We start from the raw sequence: 13,386 nt of genomic DNA on the forward strand, positions 1-13,386 counted from the left end.
ATCTCTAGCAGCATGGTTAAATCCAACTGTGCAAATACGGCAAATGAGTGCAAATTTGTGCAAACCTGTGCAATTTATCATTTGTGCAAAATCTGAGTGATAATTCAGTAAAAACCTTGGTTTAACCATCTGAAACTTTTTGTTTATGCAGATGGAAATTGAATCAAGGGAATAAAAAGGCAAAGGGGAGGGAAAGAAAAAAGGGGGAGAAAGGGAGAGGGGAAGAGCATCTTAGCAAAAGTAATCACTGTACACTCCTGAAAAAAGTCTCATCATTTTAAAACACTCATCGTTTTGAAAATATTGATATTGGAGAAACACTGAGACAGGGAAGTCTATTTTTGCTATTGCTAATTTGACTATTGTTGCAATGCTAAATTATTATGTAAATAGACTTCCTAGAGCCACGTATATAAATCTTCAGTGGCGTTTAACCCATTCGGGTTTTTACTGTCCAATTCTAATATATACTGTGTCTCCAATTTTCTCAATAATGCCTCACGATCCCCGCCTCTTCTAAGGGGCGGGATACAGTCAATTGCAAAATATGTAAGTTTGTTTCCTGACTATAACGTCCATGTAACCTTTGGTTTTTTTTAAAGCTAATTTCTAAGTTTAAAAAAATATTTTATTCCCGAACTATAACGTCCCTATAACCTTTGGTTTTTTTCCGGGAATTCCTATGGTTTTTTATTGGTATTTATAACTGTATTGCCCATGTGAGTGGGTGTATAAGTGGTATATGGGTGTGGGAGTGGTCTCAGAGTGTGAGCGGTTGTATGAGGGGCTGTATTGTGGTGTGGGTCTGTGTGGTTGTATGGATGTATGAGTAGTTGAATAGATCTATGAATGGGTTGGTGTGTGGGTTAATGATTGGGTGTGTGAGTGGCTATATGGGGGTGTGAGTGGTTTTGAGGGTATGTGGCTGGGTATGAGTGGGTGTATTTGTGTGTGAGTGGCTGTATCAGTGTGTGGCTGAGTGGGTAAATGGTTCGGTGACTGGTTGAGTGGTTTTATGGGTTTGTGAGTGGGCGGGTGAGTGGCTGTATGGGTCTGTGAGTGGCGGGTGAGCGGATGAGTGGGTGTGTGAGTGGCTGCATATGTGGGTGTCGGTGTGTGAGTGGTTGTTTTGGTCTCTGAGTGGGGGAGTGAGTGGTTGTATGGGTTCGTGTGTGTGTTCTTGTGGGTCTGAGAGCGTATTGTTTTCCCCATTGGATGGGATCCATGGATCTGTCGTGGATTTACACCTGGGTGCGCGGAGTGCCGAGATGGATCTGCAGATCCAGGCGCATGGAAAATAAACCCTGTTTTTGGGCAATTTCTTGCCCATCAGAGGTTCTCTCAGGGACACCTCTATCACACCATGGGGTCAGGATACCTCTATTCTGACCCCATTAAACTGTTTGCACTTGAATTTTCAGGCCCTGTGACCGTGCCCTAATCGAGAAAATGTTGTGGTAACTTTCTTGTCAAGTTGCGGCTAACCAGTCACAGCATTGCTATTGGCGCATGAATTCGCGTATCCACTGTGGTGGTTTCACGGTCGATCCATGTCCCTAGATATCTATAAATCTTTTTCCCTTAATAACTTCAAAACTCCGTAACAGATTTATATTGAATTACAAAAATCACTCTTTCCGGACCAAGATCAAGCTTTCGGCCAAATTTGGTGTAATTCCGTTCAGCGGTCGGACTATAGTTGTGTGTAAAATATCAATGAGAAATGCATGCTTTTTGACGATCCCCCTTTTTCTCGGCCCCTGCTAAACGAATCACCACAAAGCATTTCATGCAGAACTAGGCAAAGAAGGGCACTTTTTTTTTTCAAGTGGGAAAATTTTGTGAAGATTAGTCAAATGTCGACAAAATTATAAGCAAACCAAAAACACTTTTCCTATGGAAACTAGTTCCTAACTATAAACATCTATTGACTGTCAGTAGGTGATATATAAGCTTTAAGAATAGTTTAGAAAACGGATGAATAAGACAAGTGAATGAATAATCACCGTCATTATTATCAATTGAATGGAATGCACAACTAAATGAAATGTCAAGTTAATATTTACTCTCAGCTGTTGACTTGGAGAATAAAACTTGTATATGTTTACATGTTATATTAGTAATGTAACACACATCTAATATATGATCTATCTATATGTACACATTTCTGTTTTTTGTTGTTGCACAAAGTAACATTTTGTTACCTTTTGAAAAACCCTTGCATAGGCTTTTGGCAGCGTGCGACAGGGGGTTGGCCAGACCCCCCGCAGGCAGCCAACCCCACGCTGCGCATTGCCAAAGGGGTTGTCCACTAGGCCTGGCCACAGACCAGGCCCTGCATCCAACACCCCACAGGCAGCCATCCCCATGCTGTGCATGGCCTTTGGCCATGCACAGCAGGGTGTTGGACACAGAGTGTTGGCCACAGAGCCTGGCCACACGTGACCAACCATCTCCACAGGCAGCAAACATGCCGAGGCAAAAATGGCCTCGGGGACCCCATCCCCTGGGGCCAAAATCCATAATAAAAGTGGAGAGGGGCTGTGTACCCCCGACCCTTCTTGGGCCCTGGGGACTCCATCACCCGGGGACACAGGCAAGTGCCCCACTCCCCATCTGGGGCACCTACAAACCGCAAGTTAGGGTCGTGTGGGATCCCCAGAGCCCCCACAGCCCCAGCCGGCTCTCTTCATAGTGTAGGAGCAGGTATCGCTTCTGCTTGGAGGGAGCAGCTTTTTATGCTCACTGCCTCCGGACGGGAGCAGTATCTGGCCTGTTTCGCTGCTTGCAGATGTGGGGGCAGGTAAACGGAAGTCTGCTCCCAACCAGCAGGAACATGTTTAAATCTCCGGCACGGTGAGATCGGACATGCCTTTTCAGGGAAACTATTCTGTCTCTAGTGTGGGCTACCTGTGCCAGGGTAATAGAGCTGGCCCCAAGGGATGAGGTCCCTAGGGCCTTTTATGGGTCGTGGAGTTGCCGAAACGCGCTAGGACTGAGTGCATCCATTATGATGTCACTTGTGGAATAAATTATTCACTGCTCACTAACCCAAATGCAGAATGTTTGGTGTGTTTCATGTGCCATGCTGTAAAATATATTAGCCATCCCCTGGAGCTGCATGATATTTAAAAGGGGGGGTGCTTTGCTCCCTTCCTGAGCCTTATAAGGCCCAAGGGACCCCATCCCTGGGGCCAAAATACATAATAAAAGCGGAGCGGGACCGTGTACCACCTGACCCTTCTTGGACCCTGGGGACTCCATCACCCGGGGACACAGGCGAGTGCCCCACTGGGGCACCTACAAACCGCAAGTTGGGGCAGTGTGGGATCCCCACAGCCGGCTCTCTTCATAGTGTAGGAGCAGGTATCGCTTCTGCTTGGAGGGAGCAGCTATTTATGCTCGCTGCCTCCGGATGGGAGCAATATCTGGCCTGCTTCGCTGCCTGCAGAAGTGTGGGCAGGGAAACAGAATTCTGCTCCCAACCAGCAGGAACATGTTTAAATCTCCGGCACAGTGAGATCTGACATGCCTCTTCAGGGAAACTACTCTGTCTCTGGCGTGGGCTTCCCGGGACAGGGTAATAGAGCTGGCCCCAAGGGATGGGATCCCCAGGGCCTTTTAGGGGTTCTGGAGTTGCCGAAACGTGCTAGGACTGAGTGCATCCATTATGTTGTCACTTGTGGAATTAATTATTTACTGCTCACTAACCCATATGCAGAATGTTTGTTGTGTTTCATGCGCCATGCTGTAAAACATATTAGACAGTAGACTCATCCGCCTCAGCTTCGTCACCCCCTTGTACCAGAAGAGTGCAGGAACCACCACATCACATCAAAAGTGCTTGGAGTTTATTTCAAGTTTCCTAATAAGCCCCTGCTATGCGTAGGATTTGGAGAAATGGAGTTGAAGTTACAGCTGCACCAACCTCTGCCTGTTGCGTAAAAGAGACACTGGAGCATTCAAGCCGGTTGATGATAAAAAGATCTCCAGCAAAAAAACCTAGAGGGGCCTGTTGGGCATTGCAGCGCCGGCCCAACAAGGAGCACGGCCTGATGATGAAGCATGCCACCTTTAGGTGGATGAGGGCTTGTGCTCTGATGAGCTAATGCTTTCATTGACCTTGTTGGGCCCGGATATTAAATATACTACCCAGGACCCCTATCGGAACTCTATACTTTATTATTATTCTTATTTTCTGTAGTCTGCGGTGAAAGTGGTCTGTATGACTTCACATCCAGTGGATTTTTGTCCAGCGTCAGTCAAACTCCCAGGAAGGATTCCCTTGTAGACAGCTGCAGGTGGCCAATATCAAAACCTCAGTGTACAAGTTAAGCAATTTAGGTATCCATTTGCCTTGTAATGTAACCTAACATTCAGAAGAAAGCCCATCCAGATTGGGCATCTAGCATATGCCTCCCCAATTTCCTCCGCAGACAACGGTAAATCCAGCTCCACCGCCTGTTCATATGACAGCGCAGTCAGTGGGGTATAGTCTAGAGACTCTGAGACTTTTGTTAAATCTACTGGCGTAGGCAAGGAGTAAAACCCACTATATTGCTGAGAAAGGAATTTGTCTCAGATTGCGAACTTGGTATCTTCCTGACTGAAAGCATAGGGCACATATTGGTTTCTGCTTAAAATCCAATCCAAATATTCACACAAACAACCTACCAGGATTGTCACCTAATCCACATACTTCAAACTGGCTTCAGCCAGTACAACCCTGGGCAGTAACCACCAGACACTCAGTCATGTGCTTTCTGCTCAACCTCACTAATTTCTCTATCATCATCCCTTTAATGGCATCCAATTCAACAGCAGCATGAGAAGCGCTCCCCTCATATGTTTAAAAAAAACAAGTCAAGTTGCTCGGCCAAAGTTATGTTATACCAATTTGTAAAGTGCACTAATCGCCCGTGAGGGTATCCAGCCACTTGAGGTGGCGTGTGGTTCCCGTAGAGTTATTTGAAGAGCCGAGTCTTCAGCTTCTTGCCAAACTCAAGAGGTGAGGAGGAGGCTCAGATGTGTAATTGCAGGCCGTTCCATGTTTTGAGTGTGATGCAGGAGAAAGAGCGACTTGCTCGATTTTGTGAAGGGGGCAGTGTGAGAGTGAGCATAAGTGTCTAGCAGGTTTGTGAAAGCGTATGCAGCTGTCATGTATGCTTGCCCAGCGTTGTGCAAGGATTCGTATGTGCGCATGAGGAGTTTGAATTGGCTGTGTTTATGAATGGGGAGACAGTGGAGCTCTCTGAGGTGGGGTGAGTTATGGATGCGGCGTGGGAGGTTGAGTATGAGTCTTGCAGTGGCATTCTGGATGCTCTGAAGTCTGTGTAGGAGCTGCTTGGAGATTCTGGCTTAGTGTGTTGCCGTAGCCGAGTCTCATTGTGATGAGTGCTTGCGTGATGTGCATCTGGTGTTGTGTGGCAGCCATTGGTCTTCCGCAGCATAGGTAGCGCCAAGAAACCGACCGGTGTACGTGCGCTCTACAAATAATTTTAACATAACATATTTAGGATGTGGAAGCAGGCTCTGTTCACTGTGTTGACTTGTGCCTTTATGTTGAGCTTGTCATCCAGGATGAACCACAAATTACGGGTGGGGTCGGTGGGTTTTGGTCCCTGCTCTGTCGGCCACCAGGTGTCATCCCATGGGGAGGTCCTGTTTCTGTAGACCAGTACATCCGTCTTGTCGAAGTTGAGCTTCAAACAGTTGGTTCTCATCTGTTCTGCTACCATGGTCATGCAATTGGTAAAGTTGGCTCTTGTGGTGGTTGTCTTGTCTGTCAAGAAATTGATGAGTTTGGGGTTGTCATCATAGATGAGGGTGATGCCTTAGAATCGGCTGATGTTGGCGAGAGGAGCATTGTAGACATTGAACAGGGTAGGATTGAGAGATGATCCCAGGGGGACTCCTCAGATCAGGCTCTTGGTCTCCACTGTGAAGGTTGGCAGTCTGACTTTTGGGGGTATTCCTGTGATAAAGGAGCAGATCTAGTTGAGCACAGGTCCTTGGGTGCCTAGCTTGTGGAGTCTTCTGATGAGTGTGTAGTGGGAGACCATGTTGAATGCCACAAAAAGGTCGAGCAGAATGATGTCCACTGTTTCTCTTTGGACCATTATGGTCAGGATGATGAGTGCCGTTTCAATGCTTTTTTTTTTCTTCTGGATCCTGATTGAGTGTTGTCTAGTATGTGCTGGTGTTCTAGGTGGGCTGTGAGTTGCTAGTTGATGTCCTACTCTATCAATTTGGCTGGGTAGGGGAGCAGGGAGATAAGGCGCAAATTGCTCAGTTGGCTCTGGTTGGCTGATGGCTTCATGAGGAGGGCATTGACTGCTGTATGCTTCCAGTCTTCCGGAAATGTGACGGATGTGTTGATGATCTGGGTGAGGGTGGTGCTGATGGGTGATGCTCCAAGGCTGCAGCTGTCGTCTGGGCGTGGTTTTGTAGGGGTTCTGGAATGGATGGTCTGCATGATTGTTAGTGTTTACTCTGGTGAGTTTTCCGTTCAGTCAGGTAGGCCATCTTGGTTCGTGATGGGCAGGCTTCTGATGAGATCGCTGGGGTCTGGTTGGTGTGCGAAGATGCTGTAGATGTTTACCATTTTTTGTGGAAGAAGTTTGATAGGTCGTTGCAGAGTACGTGGGAGGGGATGATGCTGTTGACTGAGGCAGAAGGTGTGGTGAAGTCTCCTTGCAGCGGTTGGAGCTCCTTTCGATGCTTTCAGCTAGCGCCCTTTTCTTGGTATCTCAGTTGCTGGTGGTAGTGTATGAGTGCAGCCATATAGGTATTCCTGTCTGTGATTTCGTGGCTGTCTCTTAATTTTCTTTCTTGCTGTTTGCAGTGTGGTTTGGCATCTCGAAGGTCCTCTAGGTACCAGCTGGCCTGCTTGTTGGTTCTTCCTTGCCTGTTGGGTTTGATCGGTGCAAGGGCATCTGCACCGTTCCTAATCCTGTTGTTGAAGCTGGTGAAGTCCTCGTTTAGGTTGTCTGTGAGGTTAGGTTAATTTGTTCTCAGGGCATTCAGCCAGTCTGCTTTAGAGATTTTGCCCCAAGTGTGGGTCGGTAAGCTGGCGCTGGTTGATGCGTTCACTTGCAGTGTGTTGATTTGGATGTGTATTTTAGTGGCCGTCCATGCCAGCGGTGAGGTGAAGTTGTACTTGATGCTGTCGCTGGTGGTGCAGATGGCCAATTAGATGAAAAACTTCACCCTGTAGCACCTCTGGTTGCAAACGCCAAAGTGGCACCCTCAAAATATCCTGCCCACATCCGAGGAGTAATTGTACAGGACTATGATCCGAACATGGGCTAGGTACTCTGATCCCATGTCCAACCTCCCGATGCTACCAGTACACAATAGCATATCCAATTCTTAGTAGAGAACATCAAGGCAGAGTAATAGGAGCATTTGTGTGCCATCCAGTGAAGTTCCCTCCAGACATCAACAAAATTGCAATGTTTAACCCAGGGCAAAAATTATACAATATTGATTCACTATATGCACCACGGGATGGGGTAAAGAATCTGTCCAGATCCAAGTTTGACACCAAGTTATGATCTCCTTCTCGGACCCCACTGCCTGATGATAGCAAACCAATAGAGGAGTCCAATACTCAGAAACTGGGTCTGTCCTGTATTAGTGGCATATGTGCTTGCTATAGTCAGTGGGACCAGTGTTCCATAGATCAGGGTATATTGACTATCCATGTCTATGTAAGTCTGAACTGTATCAAAAGAAACCCCAGGGGCCACCCACACCAGCATACCCCTTGCTAGTGAGGAATAACTAGTATCAGCAATTTTACCATCCCCACTTACGGCACTGCCCATCCTGCAGAAAGTGGGGCTCCTGGAGACACACAGTGTACCCCCAGTGTTTTAAGCAGGAGTAAATGTTGTCTCCGTTGATCATTGCACCCATGCATCTCATATGCCTAGTCAAACATTGTATGAGTCAAATATGTCCCAAGAGGCCTATATGATTATAAGTTGATACTGTAAAGGGGCACATAATCGAGCGAATGTTGGCCTTAGAAACAAGAGCACAAATGCTAGAGCACTGTTAGAAGATCATCTATCCATTGATTGGAGTCCCATATTATTTATGGCATGCCTCACTGCTGAATGGGTTTTCTTGGCTTACATTTTCATGGCAGGAGCTGTGCTAGTAGGTATGGAAAACTACCCCACACTTTTATTGTGTGGATTGAAGTAAACATATTGTGAGTGATTTCGAGAACTGGTGAGTATCTACAGTGGGAGTAGGTAGTTTACTAGTCTTATTTGAGTCCACAGCATCTACACTTAAGTGTCCCTACAAATATATTGAAATGCGTATAAATCCAATCTCACTCACAAATGCCTAAATATGCAGGAAGTGGAGTTAGAAGCATGAACCCAGTCCTACAAATGACGGGAAGTAAGTAAGGGTTAATTTATGAGTTTAAAAGTGGATTCCATTTTCGTATGGATATATTTGTGTTAAGTTGGGGTTATGGGATTTGGATGCAATTTTCATGACTTCACATATAACATCACTCATGACATGTTAAATGACATCATTGATGACATCACTCATTAGATTTAAAGAACAGTATTCAATTTAGTAATGAGTATTGTGCTCCCCAAGGTAGTTTGTGAGCAGTGCGTGGTAGGTGCACACGTTTTAGTTAATCGACTAAACTATAACTTGCGTGGCGACTAAACTAGAACTAGTGTTTTGGGTGGGCAAGTTATAGTTAATCAAGTACAGTATAACTGGCGTATTAATATGGATTAGTGTTTTTTAGGTATAAATTCCTGTCTCATTTCAACACCTAACTATAACATTGCTTTAAAGTTAGTTTTTTTTTCAGTGAGTGTATCTATATATGCATGTTAAAATTGTAGCTGATGGAAATTCATGTTTGTGTTTACTCCAATCTTTGTTCATTTCAAAGGTGGACAGCAGAGCAGAGTCAATTGACAAGAAAATCTCTCGACTTGATACAGAACTGGCGAAGTACAAGGATCAAATGAAAAAGATGAGAGAGGGCCCAGCTAAGGTGAGAATTTGTATCCTTAGGAGTCTCCTTATCTATTTGTCTTTTAAAAACCTGTGGCTCATACAGATGAGATAACATCACAAGCCGGTTCCTGGTTGTTTGAAATGTTTGTGAATTCTTCAACTTATTTTAGTGCAGTGGCGCAAGGGTGAGGCCACTGGCTGGAGGCAGGTTTACTTCCTGAAATAATGCTTCTTCATGTGAGATCATCAGACCTGTTTGGCAGGATGATACAGTGACTTTGAAAGCGGGGAATTGGTCGCACGGATTTTGCTCCACTGAAAAATTTAGGTTGTTGACCAAATCTACTGAAGAATGCTGAGATGGTGAAAATCAAAAGTTGAAGGAATGCACTTTATCTATAAAGTACATTGAATTCACAGACCATGTCTAGAATCATAAGAAACTGTTGAAAGGTATTTGTTTTGTTTTCCTTACTGAGTATGCCATCTTTGATCATTGTACACAAAACGCTGTACTTTTGCTGGCCTGGGACACCTCAAGATCCCATGTGTAATGCTATTAAATGTTAACGCTGGAAACGTTTAGTGTATCTACTGGCTCCCCTCTTTACCTCCTTTTAACAAACTATAAACTTTGTTGTCCCACACATTCCCTTCCCACTCTCGACCCTTTGAGTCCTCATCCATGCTTCTCTTGTGCTGCTTGCAATTGAATAGTTGTCCCTTGGTGTTAGTTTATTCCTTAGCTTCATGTTTAGGTCTCGGCCTCACGTAAGCAGCGCATGCGGTGCTCTCGTCATACGAGGCATCTTGGAATCAATACGATTCCAGAAGCCTCGTCCCTGCTCCGCCTTCAGCTTTCATTCGTGCGCGTTGTTTGGCGTCACAAATTATGCCAAAGGCAGTGCAATGATAGCACTGAAGGCATGTCAATCCTTCCTTGTTGCCACCCTGTCTCCTTTTTTTTTACATTTTTTTTTTTATTGAGCAGAGCATTAGGTTAGAAAATTACATGGTATACTAGAAAAAGCACTTTCATTAAAACCAATTTCTACAGAGAATCGAAATGACAGCCGGACAATACATAAAGAAAATGACAAAGAACTAAAACTAAAGCAGCTGATTATATAGTCATTCACAAAGCGAAATGCAAATATATCCTAGAACACAGCAGCAGCAATAAGGAAAATTCCTAATACATCTAAAGTGCAATGCCAATAAAGTGCTAGTGTCATCTTATCGCCTAATGCCGACATAATACAGCGAGGATATGTGGCTATAGCAGTTCCTCACATCATTGACAACAGTGCAAAATGCATTCTATAAAGTGCTAAAACTGTTAAAGTGCTAGGGCTGCTAAAGTGCGATTAGACAAGTTGCTGATACATTTTAGTAACAAGCTGCTACATTAATTTACCAACCCTGGTGCTATGATCTCTCTTAAAAAATTTCCAGTTCATTAAAAAACGTCAAATTTTTTAATAGCTCTTACCCTCCTTGCAAAGCCTTCCTCAAATTTTCGGGTTCTTTTCATTTTGTTGAACCATTTCAGATGAGAAGGTGCTTCCCTGGATTTCCAATTCTGCAAAATTAGAGAGCGAGCCACCATACATGAAATAAATACAAAGGCTTTTTCGGGTTCGGATAGTATCTTTTCATCTCTACTGATACCAAACAAGGCAGCTTCGGCTTCGAGCAAAATACTCTTACCGATTGCTTGCCCAATATCCAAAAAAACTGCCTCCCAAAAAAGCCTAAGTCCTGAACATGCAAAAAAAGTATCATGCCACCCGCCCTCCCCATCTATTTGGCAGCAAAAGCACCTATTTTCTGCGCTTGGAAGTCTTTTTTTTTTTTTTAAAGCGGCCGGAGTTAAATAAGAAAGCCATCGTGATAGAAAGGCCATCCTTTTAAAATTTTGCGCCACGCAAAGATTTACTTCCTAGAGGGCACATAGACTCCCATTCCTTCCTATCCAGCCTACATCCGGTCTCCCGAGTTATTTTATCCAAATGAGTCTCTATCACGGATGCCTGTCCCTGCTTATGTAACAGCCTATGCCGGTTTCCCACTCCTTTAACATTGGCCCCATAGAGGTCTACCACAAATTGGTTAGGGGTGTCCAAAATACCACTGGTATGTGTTAGCAGATGAACAATGCGTAAATATTCAAGAATGGTCGACCTCCCGATGGCCTTCCGTCCGTGCCGCTATTTCTTGCCAGGAGATCGGCCTATTTTGAGTTATAAAATGCCTTAACTCGGAGAGTCCACAGCCTTCCCAAATACTTATATGTCTAGATTCCAACTGGAGGCCGAGACTCGTACATTCTCTTAATTTTAAATAATGAAGACCAGATGAGCCCATCTTTTTAAAAAAGGACTGGAGTCTAAAAAAATAATCTTTTAAAGTCTTATAACGTGTCTTTTTTGGAAGTTTAGAAGTTTTTAAAAATACAGGGGTTAGTGATCCAATTTCTTGTCGTTTTGTCCATAAAAAAGCTGTCGCTAGTAAAATTGGATCCCATTAATCCAGACACTAAATCTAAAAAGGCGGCCTCATAATAAGTTCTCAGGTGAGGCAGCGCTAAGCCCCCTTGTACTATGGGTAATTGGACCACGTTCAATTTAACCCTCGAAGCTTTCCTACCCCAAATGAATTCCCTAAGTAAAGTATCAATTTCATTAAAGTATGACTTATTTAATTTAATCAGGACATTAGAAAATAAAAAAATGAGCAGCGGGAGTATGGACATTTTAATGAAACTCTACCCACTATCGATAGGGGGAGTAATGTCCATTGTTCCAGCACCTTTGTGATCTTTCCCTTCTTTTTTAGATAATTAAACTCAAATAACTGATGATACTGATTAGATACATATATCCCAAGATATCTTATTGGATCAATTTTTGTTGCGAAGCGACCCAAAGAAACTTACCTGCGCCAGCACACAGCACTGTACCATAGCATACACCAGAGTCTGTAAGCAATCGGCCACCGTGACCCATTGTCCAGCACTTATTGACATGCGTGCCGACGGACGCTGCCTCCACGCCGCCCCCGACTCTCACGATCTGGTCAGCAGTCTGGGGTGTCACTAGCGGCATTAGTTGATCCTCGGAAAGCATGGAAGACGGAGAAGATGATCTGTTGGTCTCGGGCCCACTATGTCCGTGAATTTCCGCTTCTCTCTGGCTGCTTGCAGATCCAAGGGTTGCCACCGCTTCCAGCGCTCCCTGGCGCTCAAGGCGCATCCGCTCCGACTAGGCGCCACCCCTGGGGCCAACCCCGCATCTCTACGGTGCCGTCTCCGCCGCCGTGGTCTCCTCTCCTGTCGGCTGCCAGGTCCCTGATCCGGAGGCCTCTGTCCCTTGCACTGCCCCGTCTCCTCCAGCCAGTCCCAAACATCCGACGGGGCATCGAAGAAGCGAGCCCCCTCCTTCGTGATCACCCCGAGGTGCGACGGGTACAGCAGGGAGTATGGGATCTCCAGGTCGCGCAGCTGGCGTTTCACCACCAGGTAGCTGCTCCTCCGCCTCTGTACTGTCGCCGTGTAGTCCGGGAAGAACATCACCTGCCCACTTCCCACTGTGATGGCGCCCAACTTGCTGGTCTCGCAAAGCACCACATCTCTGTCTCGGTAATTGAGAAGTTTGAAAAGGAAGGGACGGGGCCGAGCCCCCGGCCTAGGCTTCTGCGCCGGGACCCTGTGGGCCCGCTCCACCACGAACTGTCCCGGAGCCACCTCTCGACATACTGTTCTGGGTGTCGTCCCTCCTCACCCTCCGGTAATCCGACCACTCTGACATTGCTGCGCCGGGAGCGACCTTCGGCATCCTCGACCCGGTCTTCAAGGCTGTGGACGCGATCTATCAGGTCCTGCAGGGCTACAGTGTGATTGCTCACCACCGGTTGGACATCCTGGAGCGTTTGGCGCTGTTGTGCCACTGTTTCCGCCAGCTTGCGGTGATCCGCACGAAGGAAGGTGAAGTTCACCGTGACTTTATCAATCCGGGACTCAAGGGAAGCCTTCGACTGCTCCAAGGTAGAGCCAATTCGCTCCACTGCTGCTAGCACTGTGTCCAGTTATGCCGCAAGCGCCGCAGCCTGGGGTTCCACGCCGTCATCACGGCATCCCGGCATGGGGCCCGGGCCCGCCGCCGGCGCTCGGCCCTCCTTTGACGTGTTTCGCAGCCGGCCCATGACCAATTGCTGTGCCGTAGGTATCCGCTGGTATTCCCGGCACCGGACAGGCGACCCGGGCCCAGGGCCCCCAGTCCACCCCAACAGGATAGAGTTGACACCACAGTCCCTCCGCTAATGTGGCGTGGAGGGAGAAGAAGATCCAGGGCCCCCCCACTAATGACTGCGGCCCCCGAC

The 13,386-nt window shown here is 46.3% G+C and overlaps 1 protein-coding gene across 1 annotated transcript in view; it reads left to right on the plus strand.

Annotated features, from left to right (window-relative positions):
• CHMP5 (charged multivesicular body protein 5) overlaps positions 1–13,386 on the plus strand; it is a 75,929-nt gene that overhangs the window by 15,927 nt on the left and 46,616 nt on the right. The window contains exon 2 of the mRNA XM_085606861.1: positions 8,939–9,043. Within this exon, the coding sequence (XP_085462987.1) occupies positions 8,939–9,043 (105 nt within the window). The remainder of the gene's footprint in view (positions 1–8,938; positions 9,044–13,386) is intronic.

Source organism: Triturus cristatus, chromosome 5_2 (assembly GCF_964204655.1).
Source record: "Triturus cristatus chromosome 5_2, aTriCri1.1, whole genome shotgun sequence".
Lineage (NCBI taxonomy): Eukaryota > Metazoa > Chordata > Amphibia > Caudata > Salamandridae > Triturus > Triturus cristatus.